We start from the raw sequence: 26,663 nt of genomic DNA, 5'->3' as shown, positions 1-26,663 counted from the left end.
GTTCTTACCTATACCTACTAACTCCAGAGTATTTCCTACTCTTTCTTGTATCAACTTAAGAGTTTGGGGTCTGATATTAAGATCCTTGATCCATTTTGAGTTAATATTGGTATAGGGTGATATACATGGATTTAGTTTCAGTTTTTTGCAGACTGCTAACCAGTTTTCCCAGCAGTTTTTGTTGAAGAGGCTGCTTTTTCTCCATCGTATATTTTTAGCTCCTTTGTCAAAGATAAGTTGCTCATAGTTGTGTGGCTTCATATCTGGATCTTCTATTCTGTTCCACTGGTCTTCATGTCTGTTTTTGTGCCAGTACCATGCTGTTTTTATTGTTATTGCTTTGTAATATAGTTTGAAGTCAGTTATTGTGATACCTCCTGCATTGTTCTTTTGACTGAGTATTGCCTTGGCTATTCGTGGCCTCTTGTGTTTCCATATAAATTTAACAGTAGATTTTTCAATCTCTTTAATGAATGTCATTGGAATTTTGATGGGAATTGCATTAAACATGTAGATTACTTTGGTTTAATCACCTTTTTAAGGTGAGGTTTCATTCAAAGATCTTTTCCTTTTTTAGTGATGAGCAATAAAAAGCATTTTTAAAAGGTTAAATTGTATGCCAAATAATTCACAGGCATAACAAAGTATCCTTTTAGAGTGAAAAGCATGGACTTAAAAGCTTGCTCAGATCTAGTTGGAAGAGAAAGTTTAAGTCTTTAAATTACATGTTTGCTTCACACATTCCAACATTCTTAAATAAGGCAGTGCATGAGGAATTGTGCTTTGAAACATTTAACTAGCTTTATAAAATGTGAAATGTGTTGGGAGGTGACTAGTCAGTGTTATTTTCAGAAAGAGAAACATAAAATTTAACCATTTCCTAGTTACATTGTAAGAACTGAGAATTTATGAAATGATACGAAAATTAAACCTAAGATTCTTTTCATGAAATCCTCTTCTCTTTTGGAGTCTCTCAGCAGATTTCTATTATGAATTAATAAATACACAATTGTATTATCAAGTTATAAATAGTCTACCAAGTAATTCCCAGGAGTCCTAATTCTCTTTGTTAAATAATAGCAAGATAGAAATAGCTAGTTATTATTTTCCTGCAACAAACTTATTGCTTTCAATAACAATAATTCAGACATAAATGGATCATTTTAGGATGACTGACCTGATGTAACATTATCCCATCCAGTTTGACTGGCTGCTTACCTAATGTTGCCCAGCTCACAATCTGATTCATAAGAGGAAGTCCTTGTTTCTTGAACAGACTACTGTGGGTGCTGTGCACAACATACATGGAAAGCACTGTGCTTAGCATCTGAAAACACAAACAAAAACAGGCCAATAAAAAAGAAGGTGATCAAAGACCTAGGAAAGTGCTGAGAGCAACTGGAATCTGACAAAAATGCTACTAAAATTGGACGAGGTCACCTTGGTGTGCCCCCAGGATAAGAGTTAGTATTCCTGTACGAAGCAAAGGTCTTCCTTTACAAGATTAGCATAAGGCGGTTTACATGCCAAGCTGGTTTTGGTATCCATCATCACACTGTTTCCATTTAGAAGTTTTTGTTATAAATGTTGAAGATTCCACAAATGATGGAATCAAAGACGGCAGTATGTGTATAGTTTAGTGTATATGGCTTAGTATTTCCCACCTCTTACACTCATCCATAGTATATTCATTGAACGGATGCATTTTTGTGGCTTGAATATTCTACCTCACACTAGACATACAAAGAATATAAAAACTCTTCAGAGAACATTTATAAATCAGTGAAGTTGACAAACTGCAATTTGTAGACTGATAGTCTATTTTTGTGCACACTGCTTTACTGGGACATGGTTGCCACCATTCATTCATGTGTTATCTCTCTTTGCAATAAAATGATAGAGTTGAAAATTTATAACAGACTCCATATGACCCACCAACCTAAAATATTTACTATTTGGCTCCTTAGAATAATGTTTATTGAGCACTGAACTAGTGAATTGTGATTTTAAGAAATAAGTTAAATCATGACTATAAACAAGCTAAGCCCTCAGAGTTCAGATCAGTAGTCTTATTACCTTAGCCTAGAGATATACTTAATTTTCTCTCATATTTTCAGTGAATCAAGAAGCAAAAAAGTCTGTCAATAAAGCTACAATGTAATGCTAGGAGCCTGCTTATTATAAAACATATTCTAATTTCAGAGATGTTAAAATGAAAAAAATGTGTATTTTTGAATCAATAAAATATGTCAGGCAGTACAGAAATCAATGCCAATTACTAAAGCAAATGCAAAAAGAACTTTGTAATAGAGGTACATAACACTCAGGTATTTCTAACAAAGCAGGAAAGAATTTTACCAGGGTATTCTTTGCTCCTCTAGAGTGAAAGTCAGAAACAAGTCTTCCGTCAAAATTCTCATTATTAGAGGTGAATTCTATCAAAGCTATTCTGCCTTTAGTGTCAAGGTACTCAGTATACTATTTAAAATGAAACATATGTTTCAATGGCTTGATAGGATCTTTGACAGACTGTTTCTTCTCTTTTTTTAAGTTCTCTGTTGCTCTCCAAGAATGAATTTAATTCATGATATCATCTTTTAAGTGTGGTATATTTTTATTTCAGAGTGTTTCAGAAATATGTTCTATTATTACAACTTTGTTCTGAGGAAATTTTTTTAAGACTCATGAGGTTTCTTTTTTTTTAAGTCAGTGTTCTACATGTGGTTATTTATTCATTTAAAAGGAAAAAAAGTGGCTTTCAATCTTATCTACAAAAAGACCTAACTTTATAAACTATTATGTTATATAATCTCTCTCACAACCCCACTAGATATTATCTCTACTCACAGATTAAAAATAAATTGAAGTCAAATTACTGAAAATTAAAAATTAACATGCAACATAACTGGGAATTGACTAATTGTGAAATTTCGAGTTCAAAGTTCTTTTCACTACACCAAAGCCACCAACCAAGCTGAAGTTCATCTTCTTTTAGGACATTGTCTGAAGTCTTAACTGCTATTCTTCATATAAACATACCCGACTGCTTTCACTTCAAAGAAGCTCGTCTTTTAAGTGAGAACAAAGCAGAATCTCAGTTCAGAGGAAGCCCTTTTTAGCTCACGCTGATCAGTACAGATGCCTCTTAAGTCTCCTTAACCTCTGCTCTCTGGCAATATTTCAGTTGCCTCTTGTTAACCTTTTTGTTATTTCTTACCTTGTACACAGCATATTTCTGTGTATTATCTTAAACAAAAAATTTTCCTCTGAACTGGCAGATACTGAGTGACATGAACACAATAGCATCTTAAGAACATAACTAAATATAAGATACATTTTGCTATATCACTAGTATAACATACTATTGAAAAATCTGTAACTGACCTGTAACAGATGCACCAACAGCTCTTCCTTTACCAAACTATTTTTTCTTTTTATGAGGGATGTTACAACAAACAGCGATAGCAGAAGAACCAGTAATCCTGCACCCATTCTGTTTCAAAATATAATTCTCAATTTAAAATTTTCTTAAGATATGTACTAAATATATCATGTGAAAACATGAGACATTTTAATCTAACGTAGAACCTCTCCATCATTTGGTTTAATCAACAGGAAGTAGCAAAAATGGACTCAGAAGTACTATAAAAAATAATAAAAACCTTATTAGGACAAGCTCTGTAGCAAAGGAGTTATTTGTAACCTCTCTCCACAATTTTTCTTAGCATCTTTACTTTATTTCTCTAATTCAATTTTTTAAAATTTTACTTAAAACAAATACCATATTTCTTAGTTTGAACCAGGCAAGTTTATAGATGACAACATAAAAGAAAGCTAAACAAAAGTATTATCAACATTATAACACACATTTTATGACTATGAATACTTATTCACGCAAAAAGGAATATACGTTTATAATCTATGCTGTTTCTAACAGGACAAACGGGTTCTTTCTGTGATTGATCTTGGTGTTTTCCTCAGGTATCCTGCCTAAAGGAAAGGTTAGACAGTACTCACAAAGACAGCATGTAGGCGAGTACATTACTTACTGAAATAGCAGATTATACTTTTTAAGAACACCAGGTATAGAATGGGTCCTAAAGTCAAAGGTGACTGATATCAAGGAAATGGTATACTATTGTTAGCTGTAGTTCTCACCTCCTAAAATTCTGAATAACATAATGCAACTGAAATTACATTCAAGGTGGAATCTAGAACCCAAATGTATCAGAACTAAGAGAAAAGGAGTTGGCTGAAGAGAAACAAAAAGGACAAAATAGCTGAGCATGGTGATGAATACTTGCAATCCCAGCATTTACGAGGCTGAGGCAGGAGGATTGTGAGTTCAAGGCCAACCTGGGTTACACAGCATGACCCTGTTTCAAAGAAAACAAAGAGAAAAGTGGGTGGGGGAGGAAGGCAGGAAGGAAAGAAGGCAGAAAGGAAGGAAGACAGGAAGGAAGGCAGGAAGGAAGAGCTAAACTCCTAAGGAGAACACAAAGCAGGAATCCCCAGGAAAACACTTAGATTTTGTTTTTAGATTCTTCAAATACTTTGAGAATCTAAACAAAAAAAGTATGAATATATTTAACATGGATTATATTAAAACTCAGGGAAATAGTGATGCATATTGAGATTCTTTGCTTTTATGCTTTCTTTTATAAAAAAATGTAACTTGGTTGGCATTTTCACTCATCGGCAAATGTGTTGTTACGGCAGTGCAGTGGAGTAACAGGGACATTACAGCTATGTTCTATACATTTTTGCTTTTTCCTTTAATTTTTTTCCTAGAATGTTTCACATATCTGTTTTTTGTAATTTTTCTATAGAATGTAGTAAATGGAGAGCACAAGTTTTTCCCTAAGCCAAGTTGCAAATATAGCTAGTAGGAAACCAACATAAATTTAATCAATGAGCAATGTAAATTAAGTATATGAAGAAACAACATATTTTAAAAATACAAATTAGATTTTTCATGTTTTAGTAGATTCATTTGCTCCCTGTATTCCTCAATAGAATATGTGAGTGGCAAATTTCTATGGGGACCATGTACACAATTTCCTTTTCTTTTAGCATATGATAAATTCTGTTTAACTATGTCAATATCACTTAAACAGGACTGATATGTGGAGACTGATAAAAGGAGGAAAGTGGCTTTACAGAAACAACAGAAGAGCTCACAGAGCAATCTGCATCAAGAAATAAATGAAAACATTTGAGTGCATTTTTTTCATCTACTAGGACAGTTGCAAAAGGTTTTGACTTAGTAATATTAGCTCTAATATAGTACAGCTTAGACAGTATGATCTTAGAATTCAATACAACTGTTGGGCTCTGCTAAGAAACAGACTTACTGGGATAATTTCTTATATATTTCATATTGGTTCTTGTGGACAATGTATAGAATCTCTTAAATTAGCAAATACTTAAAATATTTAGTTAACCATCCTCCTGTTAAATACATATATATCTATATATATCCTTATCTACTAAAGGTTAGTTTAAAATGTTTTCAAAATGCTTACAGAAAAAGTAACAAAGATGGTTATATGATTAAAAAAATAAGAAAGGAAATGCTAAATGAAATAATGACTGTTTAGCTCACCAAGCACACCCAGGCATATACACACAGCTGTAAGGTTACTTAGCAACAATTTAAAGGTGTAGTTAAAACAGCTGGGCACCAGTGGCTCACGCCTAGCTACTCAGAAGGCTGAGATCAGGAGGACTGAGGTAGGAGATCAGCCCTGGCAGAGAGTTAGTGAGACCCCCATCTCAACCAACATCTGGGTGTGGTGGTATGTGCCTGTCAATCCAAGTTATGCAGAAGACTGAGATCAGGAGGATCATGATTCCAGGCCAGCTCAGGCACCTGCCTCACATACACAAAGCCCTGAATTCAATCCCCAGTACCACCAAGAAAAGACAAAAAAGTAGTGTAGTTAAAAGCAAAGATAACCAATTATTTTACACATTTATCTGTGTCATATTGAGAAATATACCAGCAGAATGGGGAATTTAGGTAAGATGTACAGAATTTTTTGGCAGTACCGGGGTTTTGAGCTCTTGTTATAAACTCTTGCTAGGCAGGCACTCTACCACTTGAGCCACACCACCTGCCCATACAGAAGAATTTTCTCACATGGAAAAATTATCAAGATAAAGAGTTTCTAATTGATAAAGAGATGTCAATTAGAATAGGAGAAACTTTCATTTATGAAGACATTTTAGTGTGGACAGGCTCAAAGGCAAAGAAAGAGACCTTTTTTTTTGGCAACAGAACTTTTTTTTACATAAATATAAATTTTTACTGATTCCTCAATATGCAAAAGAAAGAAAACCTAGACTTGGGGGGGGGTGCACATTTTACACTATTTTGGGCACAATTTCATTATTGTGAAGCCCTGGTAACATCTCCAGGGAGATTTAATGATTCCCAGAACATAAACTGCCAGTTTGTTCATGTGATTTTAAACTCATAATCAAGATTAGTTAAAGTTTCATAGTGCTGACTGAGGAAAAACTTATGTTGACAAGGAAAGAAAATATTGCTCATACACTAGAGAGATGTCTGGCTCTCGACCTACAACAGGCATCAGTGGAAACATGGCCAGAAGCAAAGAGAAGAAGGTCCAACTCAGGGAGGTAATCTGAAATTCAGAAAAAAAAAAATCTTAGACAAATATGTTACAGAACCCTGTTTTCAGTGTTTCATGGATTACATGACTGAAACTAAGGACAATACAAAACCATACAGCTGTTTAGTAAGTGATATAGTTACTATGTGTTAAGGACCTGTATTACAAAACAGTAAATGGTATATGGGATACAACATAAGCATAATCTCATTTAATTTTTAGCCACCTCAAAATGCAAGTTTTATTATTCACGTTTTAGCTGAGAAAACTAGTTCAGACAGCTTAGACAAGCTAAAATATAAGTAGTATCAGATCTACAACTAGTAAATGAAACAACTGGGATTTAAACTTAGGTCTGATATTCAAAACAAAAGCATCATTTAGTTCATGTTATACCATATATTGATAATGATAACTATAAGAAAACTATTTCGATTGAATACAGAAGGGAAATAAGAAAAATACTTTTCTCATTAGATTGAGACAAAATGATCACATTAATTGGAGTATTTGTAAGTTCTCATAGGCTAGAAAGAAGACATTTCTATCCTTCTGTTATCTCTATCAAAAAGTATAAAAAAATAAAAACATAAAGAGTAGTCTGTGGTTGGGCACAGTGGCTCACACCTGTTAATTTACCTATTCGGGATGCAGAAATCAGGAGGCTCTCAGTTTGAGGCCAGGCTGGGCAAAAAGTTAGTGAAACCCCTCCTCAACCAATAAACCAAGCATGGTGGCATGTGCCTGTCATTCCAGCCACCTGAGGCCATAGGTAGGAAGATCATGGTCCAAGGCTAGCACAGGAAAAATCAAAACCCCATCTGAAAAATAACTTAAAAAAAGCGAAAAGGGCTGGGATGTGGCTCAAGTGGTAAAGCTCTTGCCTAGCAAATACAAAATCTTATACACAGACTTTGGTACTGCCAAAATAAAATAATTTACATAAAGAATAGTTTTTGTATAGCCAGGCATGATGGAGCATATCTGCAATCCAGGCATTTGGGATACTGGGGCAGAAGGACTGGGAGTTCAAGCCCAGACTGGGCTATACATAGCAACACCCTGTTTTAATTCTACCCATACCCTGCCCCCCAAAAAAATCCCAGAGTAGTCTTTGTGGAAGTACACTATAATTCCTTGCCTAGTTAAACAAAGAAAATCAATAGTAATCATATTTTAAAAAATATGCCATGAATATATTATACTTCTCTAGAAAAAAAATTGAATGCTCAGGGCCATAAGGAAATCAACTCCTCTGGCTCAAGTTCAGAATATGGTCCTCTAAGCCACTGTGCTGCTCTGGGCAGTTCTTTGCCTTCACCATCTTCTAGAAATCTGAGGCTAAAGAAATGCTTCAGAGTACAAATCAGCTCTGCTTCTATAGCATTTCCGCTACCACAAAACTGGCTCATTTTGGTATGACATCTAAGTGGATCACTGAAACCTAAAGCTGATGTCAGTCCTTCTGTCAAAAGAACCAGGCTCTTTACATAAGGATTCATTCTACCCCTTTGTCTAAAAATAAACAATTCCTTGAATTATACATATATCAGAACAAAATAATGAGTAATTATACCTTTGCTTGAGTCCATAGCTGAGTAAGAAATGGCCACCCAGCAAAGGCAATAAGTCCAGCTGTAAGCATACAGCGGTAGAAGAAACTGAGAACCTAGTAATGCATTTCAAAGAATAATGAAAAGTGAGGTCATTTAAAATTAATTATTAATACATGAAAGAAATATAACAATGTTACAATCTGTTAAATTACTTACTAATACTTCAATTCCCAAGGTAAAGACCAGCAAGAACCCAACAAAACGGCTCAGAGGAAAAGTTAACAGTGATGCAACAACGTCTTGAATAACTTGAAATCTGTTTTAAGAAATTATTTATAAAAGATTTCTTATACTCTATTTAAAAGTTAGTCATATATAGTAAAAAAAAAATTTGTAAGAAGCTAAAACTTAAGGATTTTTCGATTCTTAGATTATTTAAAAACTAAGATAAATACCAACACATTTATTTCAATGGCTTTTAATTGTGATGTTTTTGTTGTACATACTTTAAGAAAAATGTACAAAATGTCATTTCTGACTTAATTTGAAAATGACTGCAAGAGTTTGCTCAGTTTTTATAAACATTAATGACAAATGAGTCTTGTTTAAACATAGGTACATACAATTAAAAATACAATATCAGAAATAAAATACAAAGAACCCAAATGTATAAAAACTGAAAATAAATTAAACTCACATAGGTAAACTTATATTAAAATTTCAGCCATTTTAATGAAATACAGGGGATTGAACCCAGGGCTTTGTATGTAGCCAGGCAAGTGCCCCTATCAATGAACTACATTCCCAGTTTTTGTTGTTGTTGTTGCTTTTTACAAAATGTCATTTTGAGACAGGGTCTCCCTAAGTTGCCCAGACTGGCCTTGAATTACTCCTGACTCCCTCTCCCAAGTGCTGAGATTAGAGGCATGAGCTACCAGGCCAGGCTCAATTGCACTTTTTAACTGAACTAAATAACCTTTTCCAAACCCAATTTAAGATGCCATTAATTGTATACTAATTGTAATTGCAAATTTATAACCACCAAAAATGTATTACATACTTGAGTGCTTTTCACATTTCATCACTGGGAAGAAAAACTTTAGCATTTGTAGCGCATTAAGTAGGTAATTATAAAAGGTCAGTATCATTTGGTTTATGACCTTTTTCTGATTGAAAACAGTGGCTGTAGAATGTTATCAAACTTGCAAGGTACCATGTAGGAAAAAAAAAGCTAATACCAGTTAAGAGAAGAATGATTCGTTTTCAAGAATGAATAAGCAAAACAGGAACAAGAGAGGATTCTGTATAAACATTTGAAGACTTTCTTCTAGAAGAAAACAGAATCTTTATGTTTTATTTTCTATATATTTTATCAAAATGATAAAGATGGAATATAACATACTTTCAAAACCCTATCTTCCCTTAAAATTGAAATACGTTATTTTAATAACTAGGATATTTAATATTTCATGTGAGGTTCTGTAGTAGAAAAGAATTTTCTGCAAGGATAAAACCTTTTAAAAAATTTTAAAACTAAGCTGAGCATGGTGGTTTATGCCTGTAATCCTAGTTACTTGGAAGGCAGGAATTAGGAGGATCTCAAGTTGAGACCTATCTGGGAACAAACTTCTTGAGACTATACCTCAACCAATAAAAGCATGGTGGTGCACACCTGTCATCCCAATGAAGCAGGAAGCAAAAACAGGAGGACTGAGGTTCAAGACAGCCTGGGCATTTGGGTATACACATGAAACCCTACCTCAAAAACAACCAAGGTAAAAAGATTACTTGTGTGAGTCACTGCATCCAGCCATTCCAAATTTTTCTTATAAAAGATACACAAAGAAGGGAATAAGGTCACTACTACCTCGAGGCAAAGGGAAGTTAAAAGGAAAAGATAAAACAAAAAGGGTATTTAATATGCAACATTCTTACAGTTATAAATAAAGGGAGAGGGTTTGAAGAGTTGAGAGTATTATAAATGCCTTCGCTGACTTATGCTACAGAAATCTACTGAATGTAAACATATACTTAATTGTTAATGAAGTAAGAAACAAGGAGCAAGATGCATTACTTTTTTTTTTTCTTTTTCAAGATGCATTACTTACTGTCTTAGAACTGCATACCATATTGGCACCGGCAGCAAACAATATACATAATAAGTCCAGGGACAGGCTTGAATCAGCAGAAAAACTGCTACTAAAATGCCAATAGCTCCAAAACTACACAGCAGCAGACAGCTTGGTTTCTGAAAATCAAACAAAACATTGAAACACTTCCAAATCATGCTAATTGATAGGTTGTTAAAACAGATTTTATAAAGTGAAGAAAACATTACTTTCTTTCAGTGGTTCTACAACTAGATGATTAATCAAAGGGTTGTATTCAAGAAGAAAAATCTACCATTTGAGGAGCATATAACAGAAGAAAAAGTTGGATAGCCGGGAATTGTTGCAATTAAGCAATTCTGAACTCAAAAGTGATTATGGTCTTACAGTTTGTTTGCAAGTAATTTGTTCAGCGCTCTAAACATATTTCCTCTTAAAAACACTTTTTCAAATCTTGACTGAGTTCTTTGGCTAATTTACAAAAGCGTATTTAATCCATAATAAACTATGGGACTTAATCTTCATTTGGAACAATGTTTCTATCCAGTCAAGCTCTAACTTGACATGCTACCCACAGTGTCTTTGGTCCATTGCCCAACCACAGTAGGTTTAGTCAGTCATATTTACTCTTCCCACCACCTGCCAGCAAGGGAGTTCCTCAGTCTAACACTAGTTATAGACTCCATGGACTAAGCAGGCCCAAAGACAATGGGCCAGGTACACTGGTAGAAGAATCAGGGACAGACATTCCAGTGACTGGGAAACAGACATGATCATGGAGAAGTTGAGTCTAAGAACATGAGTCTAAGGCAATAAAGCAGGAGTTAGAAAAGGGTATAAAGTATAAGGGATTCCAGAAGAGGTTAAACATACATGGAAAGAAGAAAGAGGTGGGTGGGGGGAAGAAGAGGAATGGAAAGGCAATGTGGTTCTTTTGCTTTCATTCCATGTTTTCTTTCGGCTTTCCCTTGCTTTGTTAGCCACCTAAATAAAGTGAGAATTAACAACTTCTTTCCAAAGTAGAATTTAGGGAAGAAAAGGAACAGATTTTTCCCCCCCTTTTATTGTTTTTCTCTATTGGCATAAAATATCAGAAAGGAAGAAACAGGATGAATTAGCACATAATTGTTAAAAGGGGACTAAAACATAGCATTGTAATTAGGAGTTTGGAGCTGAATGGATTAGAATTCATATCCTGGCTCTCATATTTTCTCACTATATAAATCATGAACAGTCTATGGTGGGGGGTTGGTACTAGTGAGAGAAGGAAGGATGTGGGGAGAGGGTATAGGAGAATCAATATGGTGCACATACTGTAAACACACATATGTAAATAGAAAAATGAGACCTGTTGAAACTATTCCAGGAATGGGGGGGAGGAGGGATAAAGGAGAATGATGGAAGGGGTGACTTCAACTATGATATATTATATATGATCTTTTGTAAATGCCACAATGTACCCCCAGCAAAATAAAAAAACAAATCATGAACAAAATGTAAAACTTTTCTCAGACTTGGTTTTACTCATCTATGAAATGGGAATAATAATTCATACCTATTTATCAAAGTTGGTAATGCTAAATGAGATTTTATAAAGAGCTTCACAAAATGCCTGGAATCTTACCACTGCTTAACAAGTTATGAGTACTATTATTACTTTAAAAAAATTCTTCCTTGCATTGGTCCCAGCAATCATCATAAAAACCTATCAGTGCATAGTACTGGAAACACAGGTATCAGAGCAGTAATGGGGTCCCATAGCAAAAGGATGCGGGAAGAAAGGGCAAAACTAAAACAGATGTAGACAGATGGGGTTTCTAAAGCTGAAAGTAGCTAAGGCAGCTATTAATTTTAAAAGTTGAGGACTGGCTTATATCATATGGGGAACAGTAAAATAATGAGAAATGAAGTATATAAGAGTATCCGATAAAAATCTTGATTTTTCTAGTGTCAATACAATATGGAGAATTAACTAATCCTTTGATAACATACAGCAATACACATTAGAAATGACATCTCCTTATATGAAACCAGGTCATAAAAAGAATTAGGTTTAGCTATTCCTACTAAAGTGGTAAAATTGAAAGTATTTTAAGTAAGAGGGGGGACATTTTCCACTTCATTCAGAATTGATACCCTGCCCCCGACCAAGAAAAAAAAAAAAACGATGGTAACAAACCATGCCTCACGAACACTCCTTCATCCAACAAGCATTTACTAAGTCACACACTCAGTGCTATCCTCTGTATTAGCTGCTGGCCTTCAAGGAGTTTAAAATATACATGTGGAGATAATTAGACTTCATTTAAGGGGTTGATATTTTGGGATTTTACAAGGTGAAAGGGAGACCAATAGAGTAGGCAGGAGACATCATAATATTTAGTTGCAAAGCAAAAGACATCATAACTAGCAAGAGCAAAGGAGAAGCCAGGAGCACATCAAAATTTAATATAGAATTCAGGTAAGAGAAGCTATGAAGAATTACATTTCAAGGAAAGAACCAGTCAATAAACTGGCCTGTCACAGTAATTAACAAAAATGACCTCTAGGCTCTTGAGGACACTAGCATGTAGAAGTGGTGTAAGCCATGAAGTCAGAACGATATGTAATTCCGACACTGACATTCTATTTGCTTGTCAATTTGACTACATCATTTGAAGCTCTGTTTCCTCATCTGGCAATGGAGAATAATATTTGTTGCAAATTCATCTCTCATTCCCCACGGCAGATGCTCTGGCATGTGTAGCTCTTCCCAGAGACCACTCACTCTCCTCACTGGACACACACTGCCATCCTCTCTCTTTCTCTCCTTCCTCAATCCACCTTTGGCAATAACCTCTGAGAAGCCTCCCTACACTCCAGCTGCAACAACCACATTTCAATATGTGCACAGTTGCAACTATCTTACCTTCTAACTGCTCTCTATACCTCTCTTCAGTTAATGCTACAGACTAGCATGTTACTCTTCCTACGGAACTGTTGAGATGTGTTACTTCCAAGACTATAAACCAAAGAGGAATCAGAATGTTTTTACAAACAGTACCAAAGGATCCAAAATACTTTAAATGATCTTGACTGTAATGGTCAGTTTTATGTGCCAACTTGACTGGCTATTGTCTCCAATTATGTAGCTACAAATCTAGGCAGTGATATGAAAAGTATCTTCTAGAGGTGATTAAATCATAATCAGGTAACTATTTTTCAATATTTTATTATTATAATTAATAACACATTAATCATAAATATTAATGGGTTTCATTGTGACATTTCCATACAGGCATATGTCCTGCTTTGGTCATATTTAGTTAGCTTTAAGAATGGGAGCTTATCGTCAATTGCCTGTGTAGGTCTAATTCAATTGGTTGAAAGGCTTTAGGAATAGAACTGAAGGTTCTCTGAAGAAATTACACCTGCTGAGTGCTTCAATTCCTGTCTCCATGTTCCAACCTACCTGTCCTGTCCTGACCTTGGCTTTAGGACTTGCCTAAGAAGCCCTCAAGATTGCACAACATAACTTCTCACACTAAATCTCTTACTATTTATCTCCTACTGGTACTGCTTTTCTCATTGGGCATTAACTGATATATCAACTTTTCACTAATGTCTGAATGCTATCACCCAGCATTCGAGGCCTTTGATTACTTTGGCCTAATCTATACTAGCAGTATTATCTCCTAACAGTCTCTTGAACAAACCTCACACATTCCATTCCACCCAAATTTATCTTCTTTCTTTTCCTTTGTTTTTTTTTTTTTTTGTGGTACTGGAGTTTGAACTCAGGGCCTCATACATGCTAGGCAGGTGCTCTATATTTGAGCCACTCCCCCACCCTTCTTGAAGGCAGCATGGTATAGAAAGCAAAAATTAAGTATTAGAAAATACAACTCTGTCATTTAAAACCTGTGTGTTCTTGAAGAAAACACGTAATCTCTTTGAGCCTAAATTGTCCCATCCATACTATGAGAATCATAGCCACCAAGTAGTGTTTAACAAACTGATTAACATCTGTACAGATGGTGACAATAGTTCACACCTGTAATCCTAGCTACTTGAGAGGCTGAGATTGGGAGGATCACAGTTTGAGGCCAGCCTGGGGAAACAGTTCACAAGACTCCATCTCCAAAGTAACCAAAGTAAAATGGACTGACGGCATGGCTCAAGCCATATAGCACCTGCTTTGCACGTGTAAAGCCCAAAGTTCAAACCCCAGTCTTACCAAAAACAAAACAAAATAAAAACATCTGTAAAGTACCCAGGACACTCCTGAAACAATGGAGCTCAAGAAAAATGACTATCTGAACCTAATAGAATCTTTTCCCAGTTCTGCCTTTGTATCATATAACATCTTTAATTCTCATCCTACCATTTAAGTCTAAATGTTAAACTTCCAGCAAAACTTACTTTTTCCTGTTATCAACCTACTTATGGTGAGTTCCACTTTTATATATTTATTTATTTATTGGACTGGAGCGTGAACCCAGGACTTCATGCATGCCAGGCAAGTGTGCTACCACTTGATCCATACTCTTAGCTCTTTTGTTTGTATTTTGTTTTTGAGATAGGGTCATGCTAATTTTGCCCAAACTGGCCTTAAACTTAAAATCCTCCTACATCTACCTCCCAAGTAGCATGCTCCACCATGCCCAGCTGAGTTCTACTTTATTTAAAATATGATAGTCTTAGGGCTTGCAGAGTGGCTCAAGTGGTAGAGCACCCGCCTAGCAAGTATGAGGTCCTGAGTTCAAACCTTAGTCCCACCAAAAAAAAAATATGATAGTCTTTGTACCACCTCAAGCACATATATATATATACATATATATATAATTATATATTAAGATTGTCTTTAATAGTATAGTGCAGACACAGTGACCAGTATCTAGTAAGTTGGTTATGTATGTACATCTCTTACCTACTTTATTTATCTAAGATCCCTGAGGGTAAAATCTGAATCTCATATTTCTCTGTATAGCCTATATAATAGAACCTAGCATTGCACTCTACATACTGACTGTTGTATCAGATAAATGAATAAAAAGAACTATCAGCTATGAAATCTTATTGACATATCAGTCTAAAAACATCATATCCTTTCTCAATAACCTGAACATCAAGATAAAAATTAAAGAACAGTTAGTGGAGTGGCTCAATTTGTAGACAGCCTGCCTAATAAATCCAAGGCCCTGAGTTCAAACTCCCAAAAAGAAAGGAAGGAAGGAAGGAAAAAGGAAAGAAAAGGCAATCTTTAGTACAAGACTGCTCTGGATTCAGTTCCCCATTCTCACTAAGTGGCCTTTACCAAGTTAGTTAATCACCCTCAGAGCTTCAGTGTCATCTTTGTAAACAGAAATCACAATGCTTACTTCCAGTACCGTTAGGACTGTATCTCAAGTATTCAGTAGATACCTAGATATACCCATTTCTAAAACAGTCACTTCTCTGTCACTACCTGAGTATGAAATTATTCCTATTACAGCCAACTTCAAATATATTTAAATAATTAAAATCACTTGGGTGGAGATTATTTAAGATACAGTAAGGCACTACAAAAAACTGAATTAAACCCTAATGTTCTTCCCTCCATTTTAGAAAAATAAAATATAAAACTGGAAAAGTTACTACTAGAAATGTTTATAGAGTATTATTACTAGCAATAAGCCACCAGAATATACTACTTTTTAGAGGATTTGGACATGGTCACAATCAGTAGAGAGAATGAAGCAAGGGAAATTGAAGTAACCTATTCTCCTTGGTAAATGATAGTCAGCAATATATCTTAAAAGACCAAAGTCTCTTAATGCAGCAGAGCCACATATGTACTGTTATATTTTCCATTTAAAGAGACTTTACATTTTTTTCATTGAAAGCATAGTAAACTAGGAATGCATAGCACACCAGTAAATAAAAACAATAAGGATAAGTAAAAAGTTCCAGAAATTTGTATTTTGAGAAATTTCATAAAGTTGAAAGAAGAATAATTCCAGAATACACACCATTTAAAAAGAAACATTTTAAGCAAGTGATTTTTTTTATCATTTTCCAGCTTTTAAACTTAGTATCAGATAAAGTTAAATGTATTGTTTTGAAGTAGTCTTCTAATTACCTGTAGAAATATATAGAATACTTATAACATATTAAATAATTATTAAAAAGAACAGAAAATCAACATCAAGATTATAGGAGTATATGATTTATACACGTCTCTATTATCCTGTTAAGTTGCAGAGTCAATTGAGTCAGTCTATCTTCTTACCAACTAAAGAAACAGAAAAAAGACCCAATACAACGAAAGCAAATGAAAGACACATAAGAGCTAACTTAACACAGTGACTATCCTATGAACTCACTACATATGATTTAATTAAATTTCCTTGTCCTCATGATTTTTATACCATCATCCGAATCTTTTTACTATGTTCTCTGAACCTACCTTAACTTCCTTGGTAACATCTCTTGTAAGGTTTGAATGAGACTTGATGATTAACAAAGAAACGTAAGATGTCCATCCCACAAAACCAATAACAACGTTGATGCCCAGAAAGAACCTGTCATAAGTGTGATAATAGGACAGTCCTTTCAATGCAAGATCAATTAGCTCCTCGCAAAGGGAAACCTATGGAGAAAAATACAATGTAACTTGGACATAGAAAGAATACAAAACCTAAATTTCAAAAAAAGGAAAATTTTACAGCTTCTACCAGCCAATCATTGTCATATATTACAGCATTACTGTGGATGAGGGTTTTAAGAACAGATTTTAATTGTCTGAGGATTTTCTTGCAAAATGTGAGAAAAATTCTAGAATAAAATGAATTTTTAATCTTGATAAGAAAGGGCATTTTCATACTATTTATGACATATGTAGTGTTAAAATAATTCATTTTGTAGAAATGATCATCAGATGACATATAAAAGAAACAAAGGTTCTTCACATACATTCTAAAAAGCTGCCTGTGTGTCTTTGTGTATGTAACTACATATAATTTTTCACTTTCTTATATCTGATTACTCAAATGTATTCTAAAACATCACTAAAACAGCTAAGAAGACTAGAGAGGACAAGCTCAGCATTTTAAAACCACAACAAAAACAAGCATTAGAAGTGCATGAATTACCAGTTTAGAGAAAGAAAGTAGAATTCTTAGGTGCCTGTGATGGCACATAAGTATAACCCTAGCTACTCAGAAGGCGGAGGCTGGTGGATGACAAAGTTGAGACCAGCCTGGGCAACTCAACGAGACTCGGTCTCAAAATAAAATTAACCAACTACTCGGGAGACAGAGGTGGGAGGATCATAGCTCAAGGCCAACCCAGGCAAAAGTTAGCAAGTCCCTATCTCAAAAGCCAAACCAGACATGTTTTTTCAAACCTGTAATCCCAGCTACTAGGGAGGCAGAGGTAGGAAGATTATGGTTGGAGGCCAAGTCAGGCAAAGCTAATGTGAGATCCTACTGGAAAAAAAAAAACTAAAAGCAAATGGACTGAAAGTATGGTTCAAGTGGTAGAATGTTTGCCTATCATACATCAGGCCCTGGGCTCAATCTCCAAATAACAATAATAAATTATAAATATAATAAGCAAATAAATAAGTAAATAATGAAAACCACAGTGGAGTAGCAGTTTGGAAGAGTCAAAGCTTTGATCTGGATCATTACATTTCTGATGGCGAAAATGGCAAATGTGTTTTAAAGTATTAAACATAACAGGGTGATAGCATCTTGAAATTTATTTTCTCATTTTATAAAATGGCAATAAAATTCATTTCTAATGTTAACCCAGAAAAAGAAGCATGTCTGCAGATTAAGCGGTGCTTTAGGAAAGCTGCCTGGTTTCCCAACATACCTCACCCCTCCCTGACTCCAGAATGATAACCAGCTATTTAAGTCCACAAAGCCAGTATACTTACTACTTCATCAAATTTTCCCTGTTTTATATAAGATCTTGCTTTTCTTAAAATGTTCAGCTGTTCAGAATCAGAGAGAAACCTACAAAAGAAAACAAAAACATAGGCTGAAAGTGTTTCCTCATTTCAATTACATTTTTTCTTGTGTTTTATTCTTATTTGAAAAAACGCTAGTGAAAAGTGAGAAAACAAAACAAAAATAATAATCAAAATGAAAGAAAGAAATCCAAGCTAAATTGTATTGCTGCTGGCTATCTGAACTCTTCTTAGAACCTTAGAGGTAAGTTTTCTTAACCCAAATTTCCCTATTGCCATTAAAAAAAGCCCACAATTTTTTAATGGCACTGTGGATTGAACTTAAGGCCTTGGGCGTGCTATGTAAGTGCTCTTCTGCTGGGCTACATGCCCAGCCTGATCAAAGTTTCAAGTGTCAAACTACAATTAGGAAAGTTACATATTCACCATCATTGTGAAGAAAAGTAAGACTCTGTCAAAGAAATTCTGGGTAAATCAAGGTAATTAATGGATGTCTGACCTTATGGCTGAGTTCCACTACTAACCCTTCCTGTGCTCATGGAAGACATGAAAGGCAGGGTAAATCCGTCAAGGCACTTTTTATCCCACATTCAAACAGGGCCTAAGAATTCTCATTATCAAAGAGCTCCAAGCAGAGGTGAACCAACAATGGAAGTTAGTGAATAATTTGAATCTACTCACCCTTCTTGTACTGTACTTTTCAGAGAAATACTAAGAAATACAGCATAATCTGAAATTGTATACATCTAAAAGCATTAACTTTATGGAATGTAGAAACTGAAGAAATGTAACCAGAATTCAGTTACCTTAATGAAATAAGGAAGTCCATTTAAACATGAATATGAACGAATACTGTTTAACTAAAATTACATTTGTAAAGTGAATATCTTTATATTTTAAAAATGCATGAAAAGTTATGTAAACGTGTATTAGGGTGAATCACACAAAACTAATGTTTTGATATGTCAAAGACTATTACAGTAAGTACGACAATTCTGTTTGGCTCAACATAATGTTGTCTTTTCTGCTTAGTTCCAAGTCTCTAAGGAGAGTTGAAGAAAGTAAATCTGTTAAGAAAAGATTACTAATTGGGGAAAGGGGACAAAGACATGAGGATCTGAGACTTTTCTCTAGAAAATGCACATAATCCAAAATCTTATATTTATTTTCACAAAATTGTATGTATTTCAAAAAATTCCAAACCCTAGAAGTCTATCTATGAACTCTCTTAGAGTTTTACAGAAGACATTAAGAATCCGTGCTGATTCTAAGAGCTTCCATATCTTCCAACTCAGGGGAACCTAATCACTGGGTTTTGTGTTTCAGAAGATTCTCCCTCACTGAACTTTCTTGGATTTGAAAGGAAAAGGTGCCAGGAGGCAATAACACTAGAAAGAGAAAAAAGTTACTTCAAGATGTTGCCTTGATTCAATTCTCTTATCACTTTAGACAACAAACATTTTGAAATATTCTTCTTAGTCTTAGAAACAGAATTACTGTACCAAAGAGTATTTTTGTTATTGTAGGACTATATCTAAGTTGAATTTTCCAAATAAAAGCCTTCAAGTTGTGCTCCTTCCCCTTGCTCTAATCCACTTAGCTTCCTAAAATACTGATTGCACCTTCCAACTTCCTTACAACTGATAAGGACCTCTTACTATCTACCTCATCACTCTTACCCTTCCCAAACTACTGATGACCCTTTCCTATCCATGTAATTTCCTATGATCCCAAATGTACACCCTATATAATGGCTACATTCTTTCATTTTCCACCTATCTTGTATTCACATTTGAGTTCTTGCTCATAACAATCTTCCCCTCTTGGCTTTCCTTTGTGGTCCACTGTAAGTTTCACGTCACACCATTAATACTTTAGTGTGATATCATGATCACTTTATTCCCCTGAAATTAAATTTTAACCTCAATATGGGCCAAGATAATGTCTTATACTTCCATTAACTTGTATAATAATACTTTGCAAAGTGCTAAGCACATTAAATGAATCAATAAATCTGAACTGATTAAAATGCTTTCAAAGAGCTGGGCATAGTGGTGTACACCTGTAACCCCAGCACAGTAATCCTAGCAGTTTGGAGGCTGAAGCAGGAGAGCTGAGAGTTCCAGACCAGTCTGACCTACCCAGTGAGACCCTGTTTAAAGCTTAAAAATGCTATCAAAATACTGTAGACCTAAAGCAACAGAAAAAAAATAAGAGAATGACAATGGCTGGGGCTGTGGCATGCTCCCATCATCTCAGCTACATAGACATAAAGTCACGGGCTTTATGTGCAGGCACATAAAGCGAAACGCTATCTCAAAAAAAACCACATCAAGAAAGAGCTGGCAGCATAGCTCAAGTGGTAGAGTACCTACTTAGTAAGTACAAGGCCCTGATTTCAACTCCCAATAGCCACACACACACACACACAAAGAGTGAGAAAGGGAACATTTATAAGAAAGAAATCTCTGTGAGGCTACAATGCAACAAACTAGAAGTCAATGGGAACTTAAAATTGCAACATAGCCTCTCGTCAGCCATAACTCTTTGTACCTGTCCAAGGACAATGTAAAACCTCTTTGGAGAAAAATGAGATAATCCAAAGCTTCTAAAACTTTTAATGTATTCATTTATAAATGATCAGACTTAAGAAGTAGGACCTATTGAAAAAAGACAATAAAAACAAACTCACAAATGATAGGATTGTTCCTGTTACACAGACGTATTCATTTTGTAAAACTTCATTAGGCAATAATCTTATTATTTCAGTTTTGATATGAAGTGTTCTCCCAGAAGGCTCATGTGTTGAAGGTTTGGTCCCCAGTTGGTTGCTCTATTGGGAAATGATTGGATCATGAGGATGCTAACTTTATCAATGTAAAGTCACTATATACTCATATAGCAGAATGAGCTCAGGGACTGTGCCTTTGAAGGGCATATTTTGTTGTCGTTGTTCTCCTCCTCTTCTTCCCCGCTTCCTCCTCTTCCTCCTTCTTCCTCTCCTTACTTCCCTGCCTCCCCCTCCCCCTTTCTGGCCAGAGGTAGCAGCTTTGTTTCACCACTTCCTCCCCATCATGATACTTTACCTTGCCAGAGGCCCACAGTGATAGGGCCAAGAAATCATGGACTAAAGCCTCTGAAAGTATGAGCTAAAACAAATCCTTCCGCCCTTAAATTGTTTATCTCAGATATTTTGTCAAGGAACAGCTGACAGACACAGAAACTCATGATTTCTGCACTTTTCTATATTTATGCTATATACTTCAATAAGGTGTTTTTAAAAACTCAAAATGAAATACCATTAATCAACCACCAGAATAGCTAAAATTAACAATAACAAATGTAGGTGAGGATAAAGAGAAATTGGAAGTCTTATATACCACTGGTGGTAATTTAGGGAGTCACAAATATGAGATTCTGGCATACTAACTATTTTGAGTCAAAGGCAGATGGAAGACAGCAGATGTAAAAAGATTACTCTCCTTCCTTTCTGTTTCCCACGTGAAAAAATTCTATTTCAGAAGGCAAACATCATGCTCATCAAGAATGGGAAACTGAGGCCAGGGCAACGTGTGCAAACAAACCTTGCTAGATGAATATCCTCTAGATGCTGCTCCACCTAGTTAACCATCTTAGACCCCCTGCCTTGCCACATTTTCATGACTTACTACTCTTTGTCTAACTCAGTAGATAGTGCTCATCTCTAACTGTATCACCGAGTCTTCATTACATAGCTCCTGTGCTACACAAGATTTCATTAATTTCTCTGATTTTTTCTCCTGTTGATCTGTGTTATGTCAATTTAATGCTCCAGCTTGAGCCGAAAACACTTGTAAAAGTAAAAGTTAGGGGGCTTTTGGTTTCCGAGTCATCTGGCTGGAGCTCACTCATTTTCTCTTGCAATGCTTTATTTAAAACCCCTGCCTATGTTTTTTCTCTATTTTCAATAAAATTTTGTCCTGTTTTGCAATTGGCAAAAAATAATAATAAAACAACAAATAAATAAAATAAAAACATATAAATAAAAGTAGAAGAAAATTTGCCTCCCTTACAGAACACAGAGTACAACCATTTTGGAGAACTGGGAATAGCCAATAAAGTTAAATATATGTACAGTCTATGCCCCAACAACATTACTCCTAAGTGTATACCCAATAAAAATGTGTGCATATATGTACATCAAGAATATGCACACTATGGACTGGAGGTGTGACTCAAGTGGCAGATCGCATGCTTTGCAAGCATGAAGCCCTGAGTTCAAATCCCAGTACCACACAAAAATTGAAAAAAAAAATCCATACTATATAACAGACAAAAATTAGTAGTAATCCAAATGTTCATCAGTAGTAAAATAGATAAATAAATTGAAGATTCACAAAATTCCATGTAACAGTGAAAATCCACCAAGTACTGCCACATCAAACATCTGTTAAAAAAAAAGAAGCCAGGAATAAATGAGAAAATATTGTGTATTTTCTCTATGTAAAGTTCAGAAATGGGTAAAACTACTCAAGATTGAGGTCTGGAGGGGGCAAAGAAGAGATTTGTGGGTGGTTTTGTTCTATTTTTGACACTGGTGTTGATTGTAAGAGTATACATATTTCGTACACTAACAATTTATGCAGTTTTCTTTGTAAATATTAAACTTATTTGAAAAATTCATCAGTATTAAAACACATTAGATAGAGGAAGGAGGATGAGTCCATAGCAGAAGATATAGAAGATAAGGCATTTTCTTTCACACATTAAAATGCAGAGGCTAAGGTAATACTGAGTTGATTTAAGGTACAATTGAAAGCCAGAGATATTTTTGAAAAGAAGGGGATACAATGACAGCCAGCAGTGTCATCGTGGTCTTGGAAAAGTTGCTTCAGTAAGTTACAAAGAGACCAAGGATTAGTGTTCATTGTGCTTAGACCTCAGAATCCACCTATCAAGCCATGGAGGTCAAACCCTATAACCTTAACATATACTCAGGCAACTTTATCAAAGCATTTAACCACATTCTTATCACTAAAAAGTACCTATTTGGATAATATTTTATTGTTATACATGAATATAACAGATTACTCTGTGGTACAGAAAAGTATCTGCTTCCGAAGGTCACAACCTTTTGAAAAGAATTCTATTCATCTGAATGGATGTTCAGAAAGTTTTCGACCTAAAAATTTCTAAATTATCCATACAAGTTAAAGTTCTACTTAACTTCCTATTACTATACATTATTTTTGTCTCAACTAATTTTCTTTTACAGATTTTTATCACTTCCTCTTAATCAATGCAACTGCGTAACACTTCCTTGCTTCTAAGTTGATAGCACAAAATAGTGACAAGGAGTTTTGGAAACGATTCAGAACAGTAGCAAGATCAATGAAATTTTTCACAGAACTAGAAAAAAACAATCCTAACATTCATATGGAAGCACAAAAGACCCTGAATAGTCACAGCAATACTGATCGAAAAGATCAAAGCTGGAGGTATCACAACATGACTTCAAATTGTACTATACAACCATAGCAAAAACAAACATACAAACAAAACCCAGCATGGTGCTGCCACAAAAACAGGTAAATAGACTAAGTCAATAGAACAGAGGACCCAGAAATAAACTCACAGGGCTATGGCCAACTGATTCTCTACAAAGGGTTGAAAATTAACTTAATTCCTTAAGGAAAAGCTAAAGAAACCATGCTATTTAATACAGCAAATATGACCATGCCTTAAAATCCACTATTTTGAAAACAAGGTATAACCCTTAACCTGCCCACAAGGACAAATCTGGCCCCACCTGATGCTCTCTTCTTCGAATGCCAGGCATAACGTGCCTTAGTGCCTTCTCCAATAGTTTTGAACATTTTGTTATGTGTCTTTTTAGTCTTCTGTCCCATGAAAAAGTCTATGTTCAAAATAGCAAAATTATATTCATTTATTTTACATCTTGCCTATTTTTCCTTGTTATAAATCTCTTTTCTTTCATAGGATATATTTCAGAAACCTAGTTTGTATATTCTACAAAGTACAGAAACTCTTAATTTTTTTTCTCACCAAAAAACATGATTAGTTTTAATAACTGATAAATATAAAAAAACCTAAGTAAAATATAAAAGTCACTTACAGAGCACAAATCTTACCAATGTTAGAATTTTTTAATTTCCTTTCCTTCTCTCTCTCTCTCACACACACACATACACATACAAGTTTTTAATGTAGGTATCATCTTACTAAATATATAATTTCATAATTTGTATTTTATTTATGATTACATTATAAGCATTATACTAAGACATACTAATCTGAAAACAGAATGTTTAATGATTGTTTTATAGTCTATCTAGCAGACATGTTATTGTTCAATTACACGGTTTTCACCTTTTTTGATTATAAATTATCTTGTGATGAATATCTTGGGGCAAAGACTTTTTTTTCCTGAAAATATGTATCACACAATGGAATCATTAGGTTAAAGATTACAGACATTTTAAAGTTCCTCACTTTATAGAATTTACTCTCCAAGAATGATTATACATATTTCAACTGCCAAGAGCAATTTGTACAAGTGCCCATTTAGCCACATTACCATACCCCAAAATTTGAGGGGTAACTCAAAAGTGAAAAACAGAATTTCCAACATGAAATTATTTTTCTCCCATGACTAGTGAGGTTGTTCTCTACATTATTCTATTATGGAATGCTTTTTAAGCTCTTTGCCTTAAAATAGAATGTTTAATAAAGATGTAGAATTAAAATTTCTTACCTATTTTAAAGTAGGATAAACTCACCCTTCTGGGATAAGCAGAAAAGTTGTAACCTGGATTCCTTTAATTCAATTATGGTATAATGATTCCCATTCTTAAAATTCCACAATAGAAAAATAATTCTTTATAATATGCTAATCCCCATAAATCAAAGATTATTACTAAATTCCATCTTTGTATACTTACATAACAGAACAATGGACTAGTTGTATTTATAAATGCTCAGTAAGTTTCTTTTTTCATTTTTGTGAGATGCCTCATGAACACCAGGCAAGCACTCTAACACTGAGCTAGTGAAGTTCCCAGCTCCTACTAGGATATTAATTTGTCTTGAAATCATACATAACTAAGAAAGAACAATTTGGAAAACCGTAATAATTTTTAAATGAAGTTACAAAATTTTTGTGAGCTTGTGATTACTATAAACCATCAAGAACTAGATAGATAGATAGATAGATAGATAGACAGACAGATATGGATATGTAGATATTTTTTAGAGGGGGTCTTGCTATGTTGCCCAGTCTGGCTTAGAATTCCTGGATTCAAGTGATTCTCCTGCCTCAGCCTCCTGAGTAGCTGGAACTATAGGTATGTACCACTGCTTTCATCAGGACTGGATTTTATAATACAGGGCTGGGTGTATAACTAAGTGGTAGAGCACTTGCCTTGCATGTGTGAGGCTGTGGGATTGATTCCTAGCAACACACACATAGAGACATACACACACACAATACTATTTATGACATCACAACAAAAAATGTACAATTTTTGAATTGCAAAATTTGTGGAGGTGGGAGGTAAGAGGTAGAATTTGATTATTTTCTTTTACTCTTATCCTATTAGACATTTGTTATGTGGCAAACTAAAGAATTCTATGGAATTCATTTTTGGAGATGATGGGATTTGCTTATGGTAAAAAGTATAAATGAAGAATTGGCGGAGGCCAGCAGGAAGGAATGAGATAGAAATCAGGAAAACAATCCTATTCACAATACCCTCAAAGAAAACACAAAACCCTACTTAAGAATAACCTTAACCAGAGAGGTGAAAAGACCTCTACAATGAAACAGTAAAACACTGAAAGAAAGTAAAGACTCAAGAAAATGGAAAACCTCCTTGTTTATGAATCAGCAAAATTAATATTGTTAAAATGTCATCTTACCAAAAGTGATCTAGAAAAAACAATCATAACAGTCATATGGAAGCACAAAAGACTCTGAACAGTCACAGCAATCCTAAACCAAAAGATCAAAGCTAAAGATCATATCTGACTTCAAATTGTACTATAGATCCATAGCAAAAACAAACAAAAACCCAACATGGTACTACCACAAAAACAGGTAAGTAGACTAAGTCAATAGAATAGAGGTTCTAGAAATAAACTTACAGGGCTACAGTCAACTGATTCTGTACAAAGGTGCCAAAAACACACCTTAGAGAAAGAGCCTCTTCAACAAATGGTGCTGGGAAAACTGGATATCCATAATGTAGATGACTGAAACTAAATCCCAATCTCCCACCCTGTACAAAATCAATTCAAAATGAGTCAAAGATCTTAATGTAAGACTTAAGACTAAAGCTACTAGAAGAAAACATAGGGAGAAAGACTTCAAGACATAGACAGGTAGTGACTTCTGAAAAAGAATCCAATAACTCAGGAAGTAACAACA

General features: G+C 34.8%; 1 protein-coding gene across 7 annotated transcripts in view; it reads right to left on the bottom strand.

The window, feature by feature from the left end:
• The window catches only part of Pign (phosphatidylinositol glycan anchor biosynthesis class N), a 129,155-nt gene that overhangs the window by 57,056 nt on the left and 45,436 nt on the right, over nucleotides 1-26,663 (bottom strand). For all 7 annotated transcript variants that reach the window (XM_074069687.1, XM_074069686.1, XM_074069691.1 and 4 more), the window contains 8 exons: nucleotides 18,206-18,284; nucleotides 16,730-16,912; nucleotides 10,303-10,442; nucleotides 8,411-8,510; nucleotides 8,215-8,307; nucleotides 6,559-6,650; nucleotides 3,385-3,493; nucleotides 1,219-1,327 (listed from right to left, as the gene is read on the bottom strand). In XM_074069687.1, the coding sequence (XP_073925788.1) occupies nucleotides 1,219-1,327; nucleotides 3,385-3,493; nucleotides 6,559-6,650; nucleotides 8,215-8,307; nucleotides 8,411-8,510; nucleotides 10,303-10,442; nucleotides 16,730-16,912; nucleotides 18,206-18,284 (905 nt within the window). The remainder of the gene's footprint in view (nucleotides 1-1,218; nucleotides 1,328-3,384; nucleotides 3,494-6,558; nucleotides 6,651-8,214; nucleotides 8,308-8,410; nucleotides 8,511-10,302; nucleotides 10,443-16,729; nucleotides 16,913-18,205; nucleotides 18,285-26,663) is intronic.

This window comes from Castor canadensis, chromosome 4, assembly GCF_047511655.1.
Source record: "Castor canadensis chromosome 4, mCasCan1.hap1v2, whole genome shotgun sequence".
Classification (NCBI taxonomy): domain Eukaryota; kingdom Metazoa; phylum Chordata; class Mammalia; order Rodentia; family Castoridae; genus Castor; species Castor canadensis.
This window is presented reverse-complemented; position numbering and strand designations above follow the sequence as displayed.